Below are 20,311 nucleotides of genomic sequence, written 5' to 3' on the forward strand. Positions count from 1 at the left end.
GTCAGAGCGTCCACACGCTTTATGCCAGTCATTGGCTAAAGAATGTTGCTGAAAAGGCGAACCGTTCTGACCGTCGAAACGAATGAGGGGCGCTCGCGAGTCAGATGTTTTCTTTTGATCTATCAGTAGAGCAAGGATACAAAAATTGATACATTTCCAGTTTAAACTAGACATTTTTTCCTTTTGCAATGATAACGTTATCAACCGTTATGGCGTCACGTGTTCCATCGTTCCAAATCATTTTTCTTGTTCCCATTTTTCTCGAGGGCATTTCAAGAGGAAGATAGGCAAGAAGCCTTTGAAATAGGAGGAACAAGCAAAGTTTAAACATATAGATTGTTAAGTATAACGGAATTTCATCAAATTAAATATGGGGAACAGAGAACTCGGTGCTCAACTAACTGTAAAATTATTATTTTACAATTGAGTCGTTTTCCTCTGCAATTTTTTAAAATATGTTTTTACCTATTGAATGATCTAGTAAAGTCACACGTTGAACACTCTGAAGCAATGCAATCACACGTAAATGTGTAGGATCGGTAGCCGCGTGAATTTCGATTTTTTTTTTCCTCTCTCTTGCGCATTAAGAAACGTGTTGTGAATGACGGGAAATGCAATCAGCCAATGTACCGTGATATATATACAGGGACCCCCTGTGTGCGACTGATATTCCACGTGCGCTACACAATCCTAACGGCATGTGTTGACCGCACAAAACCGGAACTATATATTTCAGTTCAATGAGACCCTCGAGCTCATCTTTGACTTTGATTGTCATTTGATTTCATTTCCCGCTTTTTTTTTTTTCATCGAAATATCTATGGGGCTTTTTGTTGGACAAAAGAATCATTTTGTTGTCATCAAGTCGTGCGGTCTGACGTGCAATCGCCACATCGTTTGACGACACCAAATCGTATTAATGTTCTCACGGTCTCGTTATTTAGATGGGGTTTTCTTTTTATGCGATTGGATTAGTTGAATTCGATTGCGACGACTAGGAAAACCTTGAAAATCCTGTAGACGTGGGAAAGAGTAATTGACCTGTAAGATTGTTCTATTGTTTGTTTTTTTCGAGATATTATCTTTGTTTCGAAAAGAAAACAATTACGGCTGGCCAAATTATTGGGAGGAAGGGGCGTGAAAAACGAAATTCAATTTTTTGTTTTCGAACGTTTAAGAAAATTCCACTGTATTTTTAGGAATCAGCAGCTTTAGGCCACGTTTTCCTAAATTTTCCAACAATCTGTCGTTCCCCTCTAATTATTTGTATATCTCGTACTTTGTGTTTACAACTATCAAAAATAAGGCTTTTTGTGTGTGTGTGTGTTTGCCTTTGTATCCTCCTTAACGATACATACCACAAACATCCTTGACCATTTCCTGAGCTCGTAAAAATTTATTAAGAAGTGCTAAAGAAAAGTTTTCTCGATAAAAGTTAAGGTCAACTTGATAACCGGCGTATAGTGATGTGTACACCTCGACAGCACAACATGAAGGTGACTTTCAATTTTGTACTTCCATCGCAACGTGCATATTTTTAGATCGTTCGCCACGGGCGTCCGTACTAAGACGAGCATTAAAAAATAAGGCAGAAAAATTGGTTATTGTGTAACGGTAGACGTGCAACATTTTTCTACGTGATGGATTATTTAGTTGATCGTCTTTGCGGTCGATTCTGTTTTCGAATAGCGTCTTATAGATGCGGAAGAAAAAGACCAAATAGCCCAGCCAATTGCGGTGTGTGTGTGTGTGCGCGCACACTTTCGTTCTACCATGATACCACAAAAAAAAACGAGAGGTTCTTATGTGTGAGCAGTTGGTTACTTCTTCTTATCCATATCCGAATTTCTACATCCTCGAAAACTTTTTAAAAAAAAAGGACATGGCGACAGGATTGCCTTTAAAATGGCAATTGAAGTGAAAAAGTTCATTGAATTTTTAGGCCAGCCCTTTAGCCGACAGCAGATGTTATAGGCAGAATGAATAGTGTGGCCTCCCGATGATGCTATGAAAAAATGAGCACATACACTTTGGTAGGCTTTTGTATTTGCATAGTTTTTTGTGATTTGAAAGTCGCGATGCGCGAAGTCGGAACTTAAGTTTTTCTCGCATCATTTTCACTTTCGTATTTTTGGGTGGCAATAATAAATGGAAAAGAGTCACGGAAAGACACTCTACCCGATGAGAATGCACAACACTTTGTGTCTTGCTCACCATTTTATGGCGATGGATAGAGAAAGAAAATATCGGCAATAATGTCCATCCTCCATTTTTCTTTTCCCAGTTCCGAAGTTGCCCATTGTATATTCCCTAGAGAGACGGAACCTGGATCTTTACTTCTCTGTCTGTTCGACACACGTCGGGGATCTAGCGTCTCCGATCTATACATTTTCCGACTTGTTACATAAAAACTCGTGTGCGTCGATTTATCGATTGGCAGCCGATTATCGTTTCTCCCCGGAAAATGAGATAAAATAAAAATAACGGGAAATATTTCCGTAGAGAAAGAAAGAAAGAAAGAAGCAACATCGCGGATTGCGTGCGCCACCAGATGCAGCGTTTCCCAATGAAAATTGACTACCAGGTCAATTTCAGTGAGGCCAAGATCTCTTTAGAGGCTGTGTGTCTATTGTCTAATGGATTCGGTACCGGCTCTTTGGCTGTTGCGGCCTTATCGAGAAAAAGGGGTGATAATCGAAAACTTTTGTGTGTAATATTTACTAGCCAATGTGGAGAATGAGATCAAAGGAGAAATAAACGCAAGAGGAGAGAGAGATCCCTTTGGGCTTGAATTGATCTTTTCGTTCTCTGTGCGCCAAGATGGAAACGGCGTTCGAGCTCGCCCAAACTTTTCTTTCTTCTTTATTTAATTTTTGACTTTTAAAATAGAAAAAATAGAACAACAAAAATGTTGGTCTTTATTGAATTCGGCGGCGTTCCTCTTCGTCGTGTCCCTCAACAATATTTACCCCCTACTGTTGGTCTGTAACGCCGCTTCGCCTCCTTTATTCTTTTTGATTGCATTTTGTGTGTTTGTTTCGCCGTGAAAAAGAAGATAGCTCCACATTTCTTTTTTCTTGCTCGTTGAAAACAGGTAACAACGATCACTTCCTGGAACTTTTAAATGCATCTTGTTTAACTCTATTTTTGTTTTTAGAATTTTGAAGAAAGAAAAGCCCGTCAGTGACGAGCGTTCGAGCACAACCGACCGCCACATTCAATCGTGCGCACTGGTCTAAGCAACTGCACACAGGTACCGTGTGGCTGGAACCCTTTCTTTTTCCTATCGGCATCACATATACATAGAGGATTTGGTGTCCGCGCGGGCCAGTCTGCAGGTCGCTGCAATCCGGTACGCACCTACCGTCGCTAGAGTTTGGTTTTCAAAGACATGTTTTAATCAGTTCCATTTTCGTTGCAGTGAACTGTGCATACATTTAAAGGACGTTTAACGAAAAGAAAATGAGGAGAGCCAACATCACAGTGCGAAGGTAAGTCCAAAATTATTCAGTTGACATTCACGAATGATGAGATTCACGTTGATAAAAAGAAGAAGAATTTCTCACAGTCTGATGTGATCAAATGTTGTAGCATGAAACCATCGAAGAAAGACCAACAGAGCGTAAATAGAAGAATAGTGGGATCGCTCTCACGCTCTAGTCAAACTGACAGTTAATAACGTCCATTCTGAATCTGGGTCTGCACTGTAAAATAGCTACGGTCACTGCTGGAATTTTTTGTAGTTTTCCCACCGTATATTTTGTTCTGTCCAACAAATTTTGATCATTCCTTTCTTATTATTTTCTAGTTGGCCGTTAATGTTACGCCCTCATCATCTTCGAGCTCTGGCGATTTTGGTCACGTTAGTCAGCCTGTCGCTACTCTTTTCCACATTTACGATGCGTTCCGGTGACAACCGGATGTGGATAATGGATCCTGGTCGCCACCACAATCTACAAGACACTGACGGAAGGCCAGTCATGTCGACTGTCGATGCCCATCACCAGCCAGCGTACAGCGACACTAATCATAGCCAAACTGAAGAAACTTCAATCACATTGACACCGACGACGAAAAGGAGACGCCCGACGAAAATTCACGGCGTAGGCGAAGTCTATCAAATAACTAGGAAATCAATTAATCCTAGCAATCATCTTCCAGTTGCCGTTGCCAAGGTGAGTTTGAAATCATTGCGTTTTCAAAGGAATAATTGTGTTCAATTTATTTGGTTTTTCGTAGAATAAAATCAAATTTCAGGGCTATTTATTACCGGCAGCGCCGTCGGCACTCCTCAAAACCCGAAACTTGTTCCAGAATAGAACAGTCACTCAGGAAGATATCAAGTAAAAAAATTTTTCCATTGATTTCTAACCATTAAAAAAAAAAGGGAGGAAAGTCTAATGAATTGATGTTGTAGCAACACTTTGACGTTGCTGAATAAGAGATTGGAAGAAAACAAACAGGAACTAGATGCGGAAGTGGAAGCGCAACAACATGTTGGCTACTGGAACGTAACGCACCCGAAGCGTCTCCTGATTGTGACTTCATGGCGATCGGGATCGACTTTCCTCGGCCAAATTCTTTCTGAACATCCGGGAGTCTATAACCATTACGAGCCACTGATGCACGTCGGACTGGAACAAATACGACCTGGAGATCCGAGAGTCGATTCAGCTATTCAACATCTAAAAGATCTCCTTCACTGCAAGTAAGTGTTGAAAAAAATTATAGTAAAAATCAAGTGAGACGTTTAATGTTAAACGTTGATTTCAGATATTCCAACCAAGATTTCCTGAAGAAAATCCAGGAGAGTATGCAAGACATGTTGAGTCACAATGCTCACGTCTGGCAGGCTTGCGTCCTGGGCCCCAATCGCAACGTTTGTAGTTTGAGCAATTTTTTGGAAGAAGCTTGTCACAAGTTTCCTGCGCTGACTATGAAAATGGTGCGTCTTCGATTGAACTTGACCCGCCAATTGCTGGACGATCCGTCGGTGAAAGTTCTTTATCTGGTGAGAGATCCTCGAGGTACGATGAATTCGCGCCTTTCATCCGTCAAATGGTGTAGCCAATCGATCGACTGCATCGATCCTGGCCGTCTTTGCGACGATATCCAAAGCGATCTCGATGCATTCGAGTCGCTTTCAGCCGAGTTTCCTGGCCGAGTGGCTCTGATCAAATACGAAACGATGGCCAAGAGTCCTCACGCCACTTTCCGGTCCATCTTCAATTTTGCTGGACTGTTTTACACGCGTAAAATACGAGAAGAAGTGGAGAAACACACGTCGAGAGACGAGAACCATCCGTGGAGTACGGTCCGCAAATCAGCCGAGCGAGTCGATCTCTGGCGTCAAAAACTCGACACTAAAAGCATCTCGAATATACAATCGGTTTGTTCCAATGTGCTGGCCAAACTTGGCTATTCCCAGCTGTGATCTTTATCCTTTTTAAAAAAAAAAAAAGCGAACTGAATATCGTACAATTTTGTTTTTTTGCCGTCATGCTATGTATCTCCTTTTGTTATGTCCTTATGTATTTAAGACAGTCAGCATCACAAAAAATAAACTGCTATGAATAGTTGGTTTATTCTTTGAGGATGGTAATTTCTTCTTCTTCTCGTTTACGACGGACGTCAAGCAAAACCGAAGACATGAAAGAAACAAATTCATTTTGAACTCGAGGACCATCCGCGTCAATGTCCCATTCGACGCGAGACAGTCGAGCCAAACTTCCTGAAAATAAGGTTATTTGAAACTTACGTTTCTTTCTAAAAAAAAGTTAAACTAAATATAGATACCCATCTTAATGGTACGTTTTCTGTTAGGTTGACCGTCGCCCCATTTCCGTGCCACAACTAAATAACGGCTCGGACTTAATTCGAGATAGTTGTTCCAGACGTTATAGAGCTCTTCCAGTTCGGCTACGTGGTCGTCTGCTGTGATGTCGTAGACCAAAAGGACGCCTGCAGCATCACTGGCCAAAGCTGGCAAACAGTTGCTGACACTGGTTCAATGAAATTGCGTCCCCGTCGTAAGTTATGGGATATTATTACAGTTTTCAACGATTGAGCTATGTGGAAATTAATAAGTTTGAAATCAATACGTTTAGGTTTTTCCCCTTTCAATACTTACGGTGTCTTTTAACGGAAAATCTTAAAAATACCTTTAGTGTACGTTTATTAGTTTAATTACTCAATCGTTGGTGATTCTAGGAGAAAAGAATTACAGTTTGGTTCTAGATTTTCCTTTAAATGAACAGATTTCAAAGGAAAACGTATTGCAATTCGCTTACGGTTTCTATGGTACTATTACGGTTTCAATAGGTTTGTCGCATCAACAATTCCACAGTTACCGAATACGTACCTATTTTCACCTACTTTCGATTTCTTGCTTCAATAGTTGTTAATTATAGTCTAACTGATTTTGGCAATATAATCATGGGGCAAATCCTTCCTTATCATCGTTAAGGAAAGAACCACGTAGTAGTAACTAATTTACCATTACACGGTTTGACGCACCAACAATTGCGGCAATTAGCCGACAACAACCAAAAATCAAGGTAATAATGTTCACCTACTTTCGATCAACGCTCGAATCCCATAATTGAATGTCGCTGTTGTTTACGTTATTTGCAGCGCTTCTAGACGAACTGTGATGAGACAAAGATTCCATCTGGAATTCCAGAATTCGACAACCGACGGTGGGTCGGTATTGACCGATAGCATCTTTGGCATCTGACAAAAAATTGGCTAATGTTGTTTTCCCGCTCTGTGTCGTGCAGGTGAAACGGAAGTTAAATTCCAGCAGAATGGGCAATCCGAATAATAACTGTTTGACTAACCTTTGTTGGACCGAGAAGCAAAACTTTGGCTGCGTTCGTCATCGCAGGTCGGTACGTAGAGTGTGTTTACCAATCTCAAATGTTACCATGGTTACGGCTGTCGGCAAGTGTATTCTCGTTTTTAGCGTAAAACTATAACATCGACTACTTGATCGTTTGAGTAACAACGTAGATATGTTTCATGTACTGTTATTGATTACAGATTTGGTAGATATTTTTTCTTGGCTTGATTTTTCATCTCTTGCTCCATTCTCAACTTTATCGATTTTTTCGACAGCGTAACGGAGGGAGCATTCTTTTGGAAAAAGGGACTGAATCCTTGGGGATAATTGTTTGAGGATACAGACAAAACATCATTGACCTGTTTGGACAAAACACTTGCCGTCCGAAACGACAAAGGCGTGCTGGATTCCACGACCTCTTCTCCGTGATCGATAATGTCGGCGTGATCCAACTGCAGCTTTTCCACCGATGAAACTTTGCTGGCCGAAGAGACGGAAGAGAAATGTTGCTGGTCATCTGTCGCCTCTGCTCCGTGGTCGACTGTCTCATCTTCTTCAATCAACTGAGGCTCGTTCCAGATGTCGTCTCCGTATGCGGCCGTCAGCATTTTGTTGTTTCGGCCGCTGGCAAGTCTATCTACTTTGTTGCATCTTAACGGTTTTCGCATGACGTCAAACAGAGCTGCTCCTTTCAACGCTTCCGGCGATGCGCATAACGGAGCCACCCTCCTATCGTACTGGTATCCGGTTCGATTGGTCAACGCGTCCGAGATTTTGATCTTGTTAACAGCCGTCGCTCTCAGTTGATTTAGCTGACAAGTGCAATGCCAAGGATTGCCTTCCAGACGGATCAGCTTGGTCGTACTCGTTAGCGTGGCGAAAATGTTGGCCGGAACAGTCGTCAGCCTGTTGCCGTTGAGCCACAATTCTTTTAGAGAAGAGCTGACGGGATCGAAAACACCCGCCGGCAATTGGGTGAGCTCGTTGAACGACAGGTCCAACGTACGAAGTTTGCGTAACGATTGAAAAGCATCGACGCTCAAACGTCGTATCTGACATTTTCTCAAGTCGAGATTTTGCAGACGTCTATTGGCTGCAAATGCGTCTGCTTCGATCGATATTAAACGTCCGCGGATGTGCAACTCGGACAGGGAACTCAAATCTTTGAAATAGTTTGGATGGAGGCCTTTGTTTCCTTCCGGATGACCCTGACTGATCCAAAGCTCTTGCAATTTCACGAGGCCGTTGAAGCTATCAGGACCAAATGCCACGGAAACCACTTCGATTCCATCAATGGGCTCTTCCGTTATGCCTTCATCCTTCCAGCGAAAAGAGCCAAGTAAAAGACGTCGAAGGGATGAAATATTGGCAAAAGTATTGGGATAGACAACTCGTAGAGGATTTGCGCTTAAATCCAACCATTCTAAATTGGGTAGGAAGGGGAAAGAGTTTTCAGTGAGATGCGTCAACTGATTACCCGACAAATCGAGATTGTGCAGGGCACCCATCCCTTGCAAATCTCCAGGTTCGATCTCGAGAAATTCGTTATCAGCCAGAGAAAGAGATTCTAGTTCCATCAGGTTGCCGGGTTCCACTTCTAGACGGACACGCATTTGACTGGAACGAATAGTCAACTCTTTCAAATGGCTGAGACTCGTGAAAGCTCCCGAGTGACCTCGACTAAAAGCTTCTGGCAATTGGCAACCAACGATGAGTAAGTACTCGAGATTTTTCAGCAGAGAAAAGCCGTTCCATGGTTCGTTTTGAGCTTCGAGTTGCTGCTTTTTAAACTGTTCGTACGGTAGGATGGCTTCTTCTTCTTTGGGGATATTGTAATAGGTTATCTGGGGAGTAGCAGACAGCTCTTCCCCTTGGGCCATTAAGAACAATGTGACTTCGTCCGGCGACGGATCGTCCAGCAGCTCCAAATTCACGAGACTTAAATATTTGAGTTGAGTCAACGGCCGTAAACTGTCTGAATGTAAAATGATGTTTGGTGAACTGCTGATATCATTGGGCTCGACTCCTTCGAGGCTCAACGCGCGCAGGTTAATGAATTTCGTCAAATGATTAACTGTAAGGCGAATTTCCGGGGCGTCAGATGCTTGAATGATCTTCATAGCCTGTCGAGAATTCGAATAAACCAACTCATATTGCACAGGATATTTGATATGTCGTAATTAAATTATAACGAACTTCAGCTTGGGAGGGCAAACGGTCTAGCAGGGTTTTGATTTCCGTATCGTGCTGTTGAACACAAATTGCGGCACGGAATAGAATGTCATCATTAGACGTGCTTAGACTGGCTGCATCTTGTTGTGTCTGGTTGAGTGGGTGCCATCCATCAACGATGCTGGACAAGTACGAGTCGTGGCACCAGCACTCGTGGGGACAAGATGGAGACCATGGCGCTGATTGGATACCCTTAGACATTTCGAATGATATTCTAGCTGGTTTTTCGTCTGGAACGGAAAAACGAATTGGTTTCTATTTACCTGGAATAAGAGAAGAATAACGACCAACACTTTCATTATTGAGGCAATTTTCATCCGCACTGAAATGCATCCATGCAACTACTAACCGACAGTCGTGTTTCAAAAGGGTCCATCGTGCTCTATGTGGCCAATAGATGCACCATTATTATTATCTCTTGTCAGAGGAAACAGATTCAACATACGAGTAATATAAAGGATATCCTCTGGTGATATGTGTAGTTTTGTAAGCCTTTTAACGAGACATGATAGTTCTTATGCTATTATTTCGTTCGCCTGCAACCCAGTGATTAGGATTCCAAAGTTTTTTCCGGAAAATCAGGAATCGGATTTCAACAAGCAGAAACAATTTCAGTGTGCTGTCACGCTTCATAGTTTTAACGCTAGATGGCGCAAGATTTGATTTGTTTTCGTTTCAGTTGCCGTGGTTTGTCGTCATCTTCATACTTTGCGTCTTTCGCAAAATTTCGCTTTGTTTCTTCAATATAAAATCCTAACCACCTTCCTGTATTTTTGATCAAATCCAGAGATCATGTTTATGGCATGTCTGTTTCTCTGTGCGCATTCCGTCTCGAACTAGGAGGTGATTCCGTCGTCCCTAAGGATCTTGCCTACTTGGGTAAACGTTTCAGTCACGTCATATTTTTTCGATATTTTTACTCTTAGTTTACTTACTTTTCACGAATAGCTCCTCAGTACTTAGCCATGGAAGCCAGTTCAAAAGAAAAGTCAGAGGAGAGGCTGCCTGAAGCAGAAACTTGGGAAAGAGAAAGGGCCAGTAAAGGTAGAGGTAAAAGAGAATTACAAACCATTGAAATGGAGACTTATGAGAATGGCAACACAGGGATTGGACCCTGGGTATGATTTTTTGTTATTTTTATATAATTGCATGTTGTGAAAATAATTAAATCGTTCAGGAAATAACTAAAGGCAAAAATAAGAAATCTCTTGAAACTCGCAAAGTGAGAACTTTGTCCAACAACAGTTCATTTGACCAAGAACTTCCAAGTACAAGCAAGGAACCTTCTCCTGCGCTGTCTTCTGCCACTGTTGATGGCGAGACAGTCTCTGGAAGCTCGTATTCAGACTTGCAAGACCGTAAGAAAGTTGTCAGCAATAGGGATCAACTGAGCTTCTTCTCTGGCAACCCATTCGTAGAGAAAGTACAGGGTATTCTACATTTCTATAAAGAAAAGTAAGTTATCATATGTTTTCCAATGACTGTAAAGTTAATGCTATTTTGTGTTATTTTACTCTAGTCACATGACGTCTTTGGAAATGGATGTGCCTCGTAGCCAAATGATTTGCATGCTGGCTATTCCTGCTTGGCTCAGCTGTCATGATCTTCTCAATTTTCTAGCGCCATGTTGTCCTGGCATCAGAAGGGTGCGAATCATTCGAGACAAGACTCCGAACCAGTACATGGCCTTAGTTCTTTTCCGTAGTCAGGTAAATCTACTCGTTTGTTTTTTTTAACAGTCATCTTTCATTTTGTTGTATTCAGGAAGAGGCTGACGAGTGTTACAAGACATTTAATGGTACACCTTATAACTCGATTGAATCGGAGCATTGCCATATTGTCTACGTCGCAAAAGTAGACATTAGCGGAGATACAACTGTGGGCGGTGGGGGTTTTGGTCCGCCCATGACGGGAATGACGGAATTGCCCATTTGCACAGTTTGTTTGGAACGCATGGACGAATCAGTAGATGGCATCTTGACCATCTTATGCAACCACAGCTTTCACGGGGCTTGCCTTGCCAAATGGGGAGACACTACGTAAGAAATCTTATTAGCTTATTACTCAGATATTGATCTGATGGGCGTCGGTATTGATTTTTTCAGATGCCCAGTTTGTCGGTACCTGCAATCTCCCGAAATGGCGGCAGAAAGTTGCTGTTCAGAATGTAAATCAAACGAATCACTTTGGATTTGTCTAATCTGCGGCCATGTTGGCTGTGGGAGATACGTAGAAGGCCATGCATATCAGTAAGCTTACTAATTATTTTAATTATACGTTTACTAATATTGCGCCCTTCTCCCAACATTAGCCATTTTTTGGAAACCCAGCATTGCTATGCAATGCAGCTAGGAAACACTCGTGTTTGGGATTATGTCGGCGATAATTTTGTTCATCGGTTGCTACAGAACAATGAAGATGGAAAGCTAGTTGAAGTTGAAGGCAATAACAATGGCCGCAGACAACAGTCTGGTAAGGAGCAATAAGTAAAATTAATCGCCGTGGATCGTATGATATTTTGTACATCTAGGCAAGGGAAACAACATTGAACATGAAGAGAAACTCGATTCTGTCCAACTTGAATACTTGTATCTACTTCAGAGCCAACTCGCCTCGCAAAAAATTCATTTTGAGGGTATAATTGATCGTTTGGAACAACAGCATCGACAAGAGGTAAAGTTTTCACGCGTTAGTCTCCTCTTTTCAAATCAATACTGACGTTTACTTGTAGAGAGAAGAGATTAAGGAAAAAGTAAAATCGACAATAAAGGAAAACGAACGTCTAAAAGTGAAAGAGAAAAAGGCAAGTTGGGCCCGTCTCCCTTTTTTCCAATTCATTTCAAATGAGATCATTGTGTTTTCTCTAGATGGCAGCGAAGTTGACTAAGGCTATATCCGATTTGCAAGAGGAAAAAGAACTTAATCGGTCGCTAACCCACAACCAATCATCGTGGCATCAGCGTGTCGCTCAGTTGGAGACCCAGGTGCAGAAAATTCGCGAAGAAAAAGAGACAAGTGTCCGAGAATTGCAAGAACAGCTACAAGATGTGATGCTCTATTTCGAAGCGCAAGAGAAGTTTAAAAACACAGAACTGGAGGGCGGGCAAGTTGTCCTAGGCATGCCTCAATCCCCTTCACGGTCGTCTTTGGATGGTAGCAAAGGGGCCAGAAGTAAAAAACGTGGAAAGTAAATAGATTTCACTCGCCCAAGGATTATATAATATCTTCATTCACATATGACTGTCTTTTAAATTACGTTTTTTTTTTCCTACGTTTTCTATTAACTCGGTAATAAAACAAGTATATTTGATCCAGAAACAACGTTCAGTTTAAGTTCTCTCGTTCGCCGGGTGTTTATTGGGGATGGTGAAACCATCTCCCCATCCATTTTCCACAGGTTCTAGGTCTGGTGTTTTTCCACACATGGGACACGTTAAATTACGAACTGATGAGGAACGCATCCACATAACCAAATTTACTCGGCGACCTGATAATAACGGCAAAACGCAATGAAGCGCTGACCCTCGGTGAATCACAGCCATTCCTGCCTCATGAATATAGCCAAAACCCTTATCGCTGCCAGGTGCGCCAAAAAAGAGTTCTCCACCTTCGCAGTTTTCCAAAAGACAAACATTCAGAGTCACCTGAAATATTTATGCGAAAACAGCCGACGTGAGAAACTCAAATAGCAAATTGGTCTTCTAAAAAAAATTACCTCTGAATTGTCAAAGTGGAAAGCCAGTTCGGTATCCTTATTCTCTTCGTAATTAACAGTAAATACTTTATGAGAGTCAAACTCCATCCCTTTTTCTTCAGGAAAAAGAAACTGACTAATAGGCTCTAAATATTTTTTCCTTAGAGGTGTTAAGAGCCCTTCATTTAAGCCCAATTCATCAAGAAGGACCTAATAACTAATAGATCAATATTATTGAAGTAATTTATTTGTGTAGATATTTCACCTACACCATAGTTGTTCATGCTATTGGGTCTTCCCTTTGGCATGGAAGTCTCATTTAAATGATCAATTTCAGACACTAATCTATTGCAAAATTCCAAGCTAAATATTGGAAAGGAGAACACATCAACTCCATGTGTTCTGTATGGGATACCTAGAGCAGCCTTATCAATACTTTTTTCTTTAACATGATGCAGTAAATTGAGAACATCTGGATGTAGAAATTCATCCTGTGTGAATCTTGAATTTAATTTGTTTTTCTACCTTGCAAAATTTCAGAATTCACCTTAAGTTCAAAAATATCTGGGTGGAGAGGTTTATAATTGGTTTTTATATAGATAGTTCGCTCAACTGAGTCATAGGGTATCCTTCTCCTTCTTTCCAATTCCTCTTTAATCTATTAGAAAAACGAGTCATATTTTTTCTTGAAATTTGAAATGACGATGATACTTCGTGAATGACAGGTCTCAAATCAGTGCAACCCATTTCGGACAACTTTTTCCTGTAACAATCTTCGAATTGCTTCTCTGATTTGAATGAAACATGCAAACCGAAACTTTTTAGGTACACATTCGATTCCAGAAAACATCTACACCTAGCGTAGTTCATTATATAGCTTTTCGCCATTTTTGTATGTGAATTCCTCGTCTCATATTCCAACTTGACTGACAAGTCAAAACACAAAAGGAAACTTACAGATCCTTTACACTGGCGCCACAGCGCGGAATGATTGCTAACTATTTGACGCCATCGAAACTTCCTTTATTGAACCCTTCCTTACCAGCCCAGAGTTATTCCTTATAATTTTATGGCGAGAATCACTTACGGGCTTTCGTAGCGGCTCTACCAGCGTTCCAGCTTTGGTAAAGCAACTGAGAAAGACAAAAAATTCCGATGGGCCATCCCTTGTCGGCGCCCTCTTTCCTCAAGTATTGCAAGTCGTCTGCTGCATCTTGATTATCTGTGTTTTTGAATTCAATTCCTTCCGTGGTGTAAGGGACAAAGTGCATGGATTTGTAAAGGTATTTTGAAACTCGACAGAATATGGCATCTTCGTTACCACATCTGTCAGATGACACAAATAGTGTTTGTGTTGTTGAACTTGTTGAATCTGACGAATCAAGTACTGAGCAGAAGCCCCCAAACAGGACCAAAGTCGATGAAGATGCATCTTCGTCTTCTACATTGGACGCATTGAAAATTGACACAATTGGTCGTAGTGCACATGCATGCAAAACAGAATCACTAGCTTTTGAAAAGGTATCATCATCATCAATTATAGATGTGTTTGGTTAACATAGTTCTATATATATACTTTCCCGTAGTTTATATCTGCTTGCACTCCTCATTTAAAAATCCCTGGAGATGAACCAATCCTTGAAAAACTTAGAAAACACTATGCCAGACTCGACCTTGAGTGTAGACAATCAAACACTTTTAACTCAGACTTGGCAAAGTTTATCTTACAAGTTAGCACAAATGATGTATATATAACTATTCAAGAGATATTGAACTACTTTAAAAGTTGTCATGCCAAATCTGCAAGTCAGAAACAAGCTCATATTAAGAAGCTGGAAAAAATTCTGGGGGTAATTATCTTCTTCAATATAAAAAATAAATGCATTCTCTAAAAGTTTTCTTAATTAGCTATTGGACAAAAAAATACAAGAACTTCAAGCTAAGGAAGTAGATTTTGGTGAAGAAAAAAACTCCACCTATATCCTAGAGTGCAGGTATCTCATTAACCCTTAAATTTATTTAGCCATGCTAACAATCTAATAATTCATAGGTATAAAGAACGTTTTGCCTTAGTGTACAGTAAACTCTGCGACGTCGTCGGCTACAGTACACGTGATCCTAAACCTAAAATTGAGTATAATGGTCAGTAATTTTTTTTTTTCGTTTCTCTGCGTCGTAAATTTATCCCAGTGATTTTTTACAGGCACGAGATTTCCCGAAATTAACCGTAACATAACAAGATATCTCAAGAAAAATGACGATTTCCCCGATTTCAAAGATGTTCATGAAATCATAGCAGAGACAAATGAACAAGCGGGTTTGCATATGTCTGAAGAGAACATCTCGAGAATGGGTACGATATCATGGCTCCATGGCGTTATCCCTTGAACTACAACAACATAAAATTTAATAACCAGCAAGACAGGTTTTTGAGGAGGTCGGCACTAAGCTTAAAAAACGACGAATTGACGAGTTTGAATCAACCTTTGGATGCACGCTAACCGACAACATTGAGGTTGATGATAATAATGATCCTGCCACTATAGATACCGAACTAAGAGAAAAACTAGAAAATAACCAAAAGCTAGCAAAAAAACGACTTGATGAGGCAAGCTTAACTTTAATGTTTTCCATCCAATATTGTATTAAAAGTCTTAATTATTTAAACCATTAGGTAATGGAGACCTTTGTAGTGAAGCAAGAGACTAGAGGGGAAGAAGAAGCTGCGGCTTCAAATGCTGAAGAAGAAGATGTTGATGACGATGACGACGAAGAAGAAGATGATGAAGATGATGACGACGACGACGACGACGACGACGACGATGACGATGATGATGTCGGTAGGGAAGAAATGGAAGACATTGACGAAGACAGTATTCTGCTTGTTGAGATAGAGGAATCACGATCCGGAATGGAAGAATCTGAAGTGGAGCATCAAACTGATTCATCGTCATGTAGAAGAAATTCCCTGTCTGAGACGGATGTTGTCAAGAAAATCGAACCGTCAAAGCCTTCGAAAAACGGATTTCTTTCCGGATTAGACATTAAACCCAATGTCAGCGTTTTAACAAAGTCCTTGGCAGCAAAGCATAGAAATTCTTCCGACATCGAAAAAAAGGTTTTTACTACCGTCCATCGGGGTCATAATAAAACGCAACTCAGCAATCCCAATCCGCTGCGATCAGTGAAACGACAGTTAAGTGCTGAGGACGAAGTCAGTGTCAAACAAACCCCAGACCAAAAACGAATTGCTCTTCAGACATTTGTGGACGACGACGTCATTGTTTTATCAGATTGATGGAATCTTAGCTCATTCTACCAGAAATTCGATAGTGTCATTATTTGTGTATTAATTCCAACAGATTTCACAAATTCAATTTATCAAGAGCGTGCGGGTTTCGTTCAACATAATGTGTAATGTGATGTGTCGCTATTTCGAAGAGTACCGGGTTTCGTTGGCTGGTTATGGTGCCAGACCTTATAGAAGCCGCATACTTTATCAGCAAAACTTCATTTGTTTCAGTTGGCTCTTTCCAGTGATCTAACGAATGCAGCATCTGCGCATAGACAAATAAATGTTCAAACCAAATACAAATTACACGACCACTCCAATGGAAGGAACTTGGCATTTTCTGCTACCTGTTGATCGTTCAATGTGAGGATGCGTAGGGCGTTTGGATGTTCGCACCACAATTTCAAACGAAAACGGACGGGTTGATGCTGTTGAAGTGGCAACAGGAGAAATGCTGCAAAAAGCGGATTGCCATAAGAAACGGCTTCAAACTGGTCAATTAGCCGTTCATAACTACAACGAAAGATTATAATTCGAATGAGTATCAATGTTTTATCTTTTCTAATGACTAAATACTGACAGGTCGATGAAGTCGTCCACTCCGCTAACAGGTCTACTAAAATCCAAATGTTGTCGAGCCAATTTGCGTAAGATAGGCCACATGTAATCGTTGATTGTTTTATCCAGAAAAATATCATTGCCGGCCAGGAAAGTGCAAGCTAGACGAGCATAATGCTCTGTCGGTTGGACGTGGAAGAACCACGTAGGCTGAAGAAACAAAAGGACATAAACGGCTCGCAACGAAAACAAAGCCGTTTCCACGATGTTCGTGTTTCCTTCGAGAGGCTTCTCGAGGTCTCGCTGGTACAGCAACACCAATGGTAAATAGATCCAGTCTGTCGGAAGGATTTGACGATGCTCCAGTGTCAACACTGTCCTGGAATGTTTCCTTGATTCTTCTGGGAGCAGCTGATCACTGTAAAAGTTTCCCACATGGCTTAATCCATTTAAAGTTATCGAAAGCAAGGTCTCGTTCAGATGCAACTGTTCCAAACTTGTGTCTAGATCAAAACCACGTAGAATAAAATCTTTCTGAAATATCAGATGAAGAATCCAGTCTACAGCAATAACTTCTGCACCAGGACCAAGGCTCGTTATCGCTGTTAAGGCCACTTGATGTGCTAAACGTGACTGCTCGGGAGTGAACGCCCCCCACTCAGCGCAGATCATGAGGAATTCGTGAAGGAACTGCAACTCGTAACGCGTAAACCAATTTCCAGATAAAGAAGACAGCGGGCCAGTCAAATTCACCAAGTAATCGAAACACGAATTGGGTATTCTCAAGTCCACAACCTGAAATGTTAGTCAATTTATCAGCATGTACATAGCTTTAACAAAACTAGCTAACTAACTAACCTGGGCAGATGCACTTTTGTCTTTCCAAATCCTCAACAGCCGAAAAATGGATGTGAACAAAGGGAAAGGATTAGAAGAGGCCATTATCGGGACCAATTCTCCACCCATCGCAGTGGCACAGACGGATGGCAGAGACTCCGGAAATCTCGAACAGGACTGCAGTGTGGAAGAAAGATTGCTGTGTTGAATTAGCAATTTGGCGAGCTCTTGCATGGGTTCTGAGTGAAGCAATGGAAGGATATGACTAGAACAAAGTTTATCCAGTAAAGAAGGAGCCTGCGGATCAATCCAATGTGTGTAAAACGTGGCTAATAAGTGAATTCCGGTAGCTAGTAGGCTTCCAGCTGAGTCTGGGATGGGATCCGTAATTTTACGTAACTGCCATGTCCATTTGGCCACACAAATTTCAACGGCTTCCCTTAAACCGCCAACCTGTTTTATATGTAAATGTTTGTGGTCTCCCAAGCAGCTTCCTGCGCAGCATCCCGAGGTACAACACGCACTTAAAAGTGCTTCCATCAACAGCAGCAGAGAGGAACCTAAATGGTGGCTGAAGCGTGCATTGCTACTGTTGCTGTACCCAGAATCCATCGAGATTGAAGACTGATAAGACTGAAGTTGTGGAAACCAAACTGGATAAAATTCCAGGAATGATTCGATGCCGACTCCTTGTCGGAGAAGAGTGCGCCATGTGTAATAGCTATCCAGCACTAGCAAAAGGGCTTCTTGCGTTGGTAAATTTAGTTGCACTGTATCTATCGCTACGTAAATCTTGATGGATTCTAGAAGTGCATATTTGACGACGAGTCTGGTGGCAAGCTCTGCGTTCCATGAGGCAATCACACGAGCAAGTCGGAGGACTTGGCGGACAGGCAAGCCATAAACGTTATTTACTCGGTCTTGTTCTTGACTGGTACAAAGCGATGTCACATCTTTCGGAAGAAAAAACTGAAAGATAGCGTCCATTAAACGTGGACAATCGACGATGGATTGAGCGACAGCAGAGGAATGTCGTGCCATCCTGGTAAGAATCTCAATGGCAGCAATTACTGCTGGCGCTTCCGGTCGAATTTCTTCGAAAATGTAACGGATCCTGAGCGGAATATCCATTCGCAGGCAAACTTTAATCACATCCACGCGACTCTGGATCATAACAAACACGGTTAAGGCAAAACAGTATACATTTCAAAATAACAGTTACCATTTCATAGTCTTTCATTTCAGCCTCTTGTTCCTGGTCTGTAGAATCCATTTGGATGCGACTACATAAATTTGGTTGCTTTTCGCCCAAGTGCCAAATGAAGCAACGTTCAAGACAGGTTTCATCAAACGGAGAGGAAAGTAAACGTGACAAAGCGACAAGAGCAGCAGCGACAACTGAAGGAGCACTGTCATCCAAACAAAACCGCACGAGCATCAAGAACCTATTGTCCAACAACACAGGTATGAGTGGGGCTTCAAAACATGAATCATAGATGCCTAGCCGAGTGTTTTCCAATATGTTGGCAAGGGTATTCAAAGCCAATACCCTTTGTTGCATTTTGCTGCTACGACCTAAAAATCAGTCAATGTAATTGCAAAGATTTCCATGTACTTGTGGAACATACTTAGTAACATCAGTTCATTGATGGAGTATCCAGCTCTTTCAGGTTCTTCACCATGATGATGGAGAGCGATCGTCACTGGTAAATCAACGTTGGCTTCCAAAAGGCGACCTTGGAAATCAAATCGAGCTTGAAAGCTTTCGCCGGGAATCTCTTTGAGAGGAGGCAGTGAGGCCATCCACCTAACCTTTTCCTTTTCCATGTGATTCATATGTAGCCATTTTGAGTTTTTCATTTCATGTATCTCTCCGATTTCAGGCTCGTCTTCTGTTTCTTTTGAGATTTCTGTTACTGTTGGGGTTTCTACCAAAATCTGGTTGGAACTGGAAGTAGATTTCTTTTTGTTCTTCAACAATGCAATGAGCTTTGGATCCAAGGTTTGTAGTAATTGCTGTTGTTCTCGAAGAATATCTTTGTCTGTCATTGATGATAGTTTCTGTACATTCTCCTGGTGAATTTTGTTGGCTTCTGTTTCTCCAAGAACAGCTTTAGCAATTTCACTACATTGATTTAGGCAAGATGGTAATATGACAGAAGGCAATTCAGCAACCTCATCTCTCATCATCTTTGCTTTTCTAAGTTGTTGAGCAAATATACTTCCAGAACCTGAAGCTTTCATGGACTTCATTCTTTGGAATACCTCAGGAAAATGATTTTCTCTCTTTTTCTCAGGTACTTTTATTTCTACAGTTTCACATTTTTCTACAACATCTTTCAATACCTGGACTTTTGGAAGTTGAAAATGAAATGTGTTTTCCTTTATTTTCTCAACCATCTCCCTTCTTTTAGCAAATATTGATTCATTTCCTGGAATACTGGCATTAGTTTTGTGAGGTGCCTTTATCACTTTTGATGAAATAGAATTTGTTATCCCTCCAGATCTGAATTTTTCTTGCATTTCCATCAATTCGTCTTCTCCGCAAACCAATTTTGGTCTTGCAGCCATTTTTCAATTCCTCTTTTCCTTTCTCCTTTTATTAAAGCGCAGATTTTTCTGAATCTTAAAAACTGGTAAAGGACAAACACTGAACTCATTAAATAATAAGGTATTGAGGAAAAACATGCGTGATTAGCCAAAAAAAAAACAGTGTGCTCAAGTCAAAACAACATTTTAAACCACTAGCAGACAAATAGACATCTTGTTACGTCCACACGTTCTTACGACTACGTTGCTTAATCGATAAATCGATAACTTAAAATTAAAGTTATTTTGAAATAACAAAAAGAGCTAC

General features: G+C 41.1%; 7 protein-coding genes and 1 long non-coding RNA gene across 10 annotated transcripts; 4 read left to right on the plus strand and 4 right to left on the minus strand.

The window, feature by feature from the left end:
- Positions 1-2,846: 2,846 nt before the first annotated feature.
- On the plus strand, positions 2,847-5,444 carry LOC116933043 (carbohydrate sulfotransferase 1). 2 transcript variants are annotated; one of them, XM_032940946.2, is made up of 7 exons: positions 2,847-3,094; positions 3,158-3,352; positions 3,422-3,491; positions 3,809-4,175; positions 4,240-4,343; positions 4,418-4,708; positions 4,774-5,444. In XM_032940946.2, exons 3-7 carry the CDS (start codon positions 3,463-3,465, stop codon positions 5,432-5,434), a joined length of 1,452 nt encoding a protein of 483 aa, XP_032796837.2. In that variant the 5' UTR covers positions 2,847-3,094; positions 3,158-3,352; positions 3,422-3,462; the 3' UTR covers positions 5,435-5,444. The 2 variants fall into 2 exon arrangements, with proteins under 2 accessions (XP_032796837.2, XP_032796836.2); XM_032940945.2 differs by having other exon boundaries at positions 2,851-3,094; positions 3,158-3,491.
- A 67-nt stretch (positions 5,445-5,511) lies between these two features.
- LOC116933047 (intraflagellar transport protein 22 homolog) lies at positions 5,512-6,979 on the minus strand. Its single transcript, XM_032940953.2, has 4 exons — positions 6,840-6,979; positions 6,576-6,766; positions 5,797-6,002; positions 5,512-5,731 (listed from the first exon to the last, which is right to left on the minus strand). The coding sequence occupies exons 1-4, from the start codon at positions 6,879-6,881 to the stop codon at positions 5,583-5,585; spliced, it is 588 nt and encodes a 195-aa protein (XP_032796844.1). The 5' UTR covers positions 6,882-6,979; the 3' UTR covers positions 5,512-5,582.
- LOC123476778 lies at positions 5,996-7,056 on the plus strand. Its single transcript, XR_006651633.1, has 3 exons — positions 5,996-6,557; positions 6,634-6,698; positions 6,780-7,056. It is a non-coding gene; the product is annotated as an uncharacterized LOC123476778 (long non-coding RNA).
- Positions 6,931-9,495, minus strand: LOC116933039 (insulin-like growth factor-binding protein complex acid labile subunit). Its single transcript, XM_032940942.2, has 3 exons — positions 9,337-9,495; positions 9,038-9,265; positions 6,931-8,964 (listed from the first exon to the last, which is right to left on the minus strand). Exons 1-3 carry the CDS (start codon positions 9,388-9,390, stop codon positions 7,036-7,038), a joined length of 2,211 nt encoding a protein of 736 aa, XP_032796833.2. The 5' UTR covers positions 9,391-9,495; the 3' UTR covers positions 6,931-7,035.
- LOC116933041 (BRCA1-associated protein) lies at positions 8,120-12,391 on the plus strand. 2 transcript variants are annotated; one of them, XM_045179438.1, is made up of 11 exons: positions 8,120-8,146; positions 9,937-9,952; positions 10,022-10,191; positions 10,251-10,528; positions 10,593-10,782; positions 10,838-11,112; positions 11,179-11,322; positions 11,385-11,545; positions 11,604-11,746; positions 11,805-11,876; positions 11,941-12,391. In XM_045179438.1, the coding sequence occupies exons 1-11, from the start codon at positions 8,135-8,137 to the stop codon at positions 12,262-12,264; spliced, it is 1,785 nt and encodes a 594-aa protein (XP_045035373.1). In that variant the 5' UTR covers positions 8,120-8,134; the 3' UTR covers positions 12,265-12,391. The 2 variants fall into 2 exon arrangements, with proteins under 2 accessions (XP_045035373.1, XP_032796834.2); XM_032940943.2 differs by lacking the exon at positions 8,120-8,146 and having other exon boundaries at positions 9,642-9,952.
- On the minus strand, positions 12,359-13,822 carry LOC116933045 (2-oxoglutarate and iron-dependent oxygenase domain-containing protein 2). Its single transcript, XM_032940951.2, has 5 exons — positions 13,479-13,822; positions 13,315-13,425; positions 13,037-13,258; positions 12,789-12,977; positions 12,359-12,717 (listed from the first exon to the last, which is right to left on the minus strand). The coding sequence occupies exons 1-5, from the start codon at positions 13,653-13,655 to the stop codon at positions 12,403-12,405; spliced, it is 1,014 nt and encodes a 337-aa protein (XP_032796842.2). The 5' UTR covers positions 13,656-13,822; the 3' UTR covers positions 12,359-12,402.
- Positions 13,823-13,937: 115 nt separating this feature from the next.
- LOC116933042 (death domain-associated protein 6) lies at positions 13,938-16,379 on the plus strand. Its single transcript, XM_032940944.2, has 7 exons — positions 13,938-14,288; positions 14,354-14,617; positions 14,676-14,761; positions 14,818-14,909; positions 14,971-15,120; positions 15,185-15,375; positions 15,442-16,379. Exons 1-7 carry the CDS (start codon positions 14,073-14,075, stop codon positions 16,063-16,065), a joined length of 1,623 nt encoding a protein of 540 aa, XP_032796835.2. The 5' UTR covers positions 13,938-14,072; the 3' UTR covers positions 16,066-16,379.
- LOC116933038 (RNA polymerase II-associated protein 1) lies at positions 16,098-20,246 on the minus strand. The gene is made up of 6 exons (XM_032940941.2): positions 19,083-20,246; positions 18,677-19,029; positions 17,476-18,618; positions 16,640-17,412; positions 16,407-16,572; positions 16,098-16,324 (listed from the first exon to the last, which is right to left on the minus strand). The coding sequence occupies exons 1-6, from the start codon at positions 20,023-20,025 to the stop codon at positions 16,133-16,135; spliced, it is 3,570 nt and encodes a 1,189-aa protein (XP_032796832.1). The 5' UTR covers positions 20,026-20,246; the 3' UTR covers positions 16,098-16,132.
- Between the last annotated feature and the right edge of the window lie 65 nt (positions 20,247-20,311).

Source organism: Daphnia magna, linkage group LG10, assembly GCF_020631705.1.
Source record: "Daphnia magna isolate NIES linkage group LG10, ASM2063170v1.1, whole genome shotgun sequence".
Lineage (NCBI taxonomy): Eukaryota > Metazoa > Arthropoda > Branchiopoda > Diplostraca > Daphniidae > Daphnia > Daphnia magna.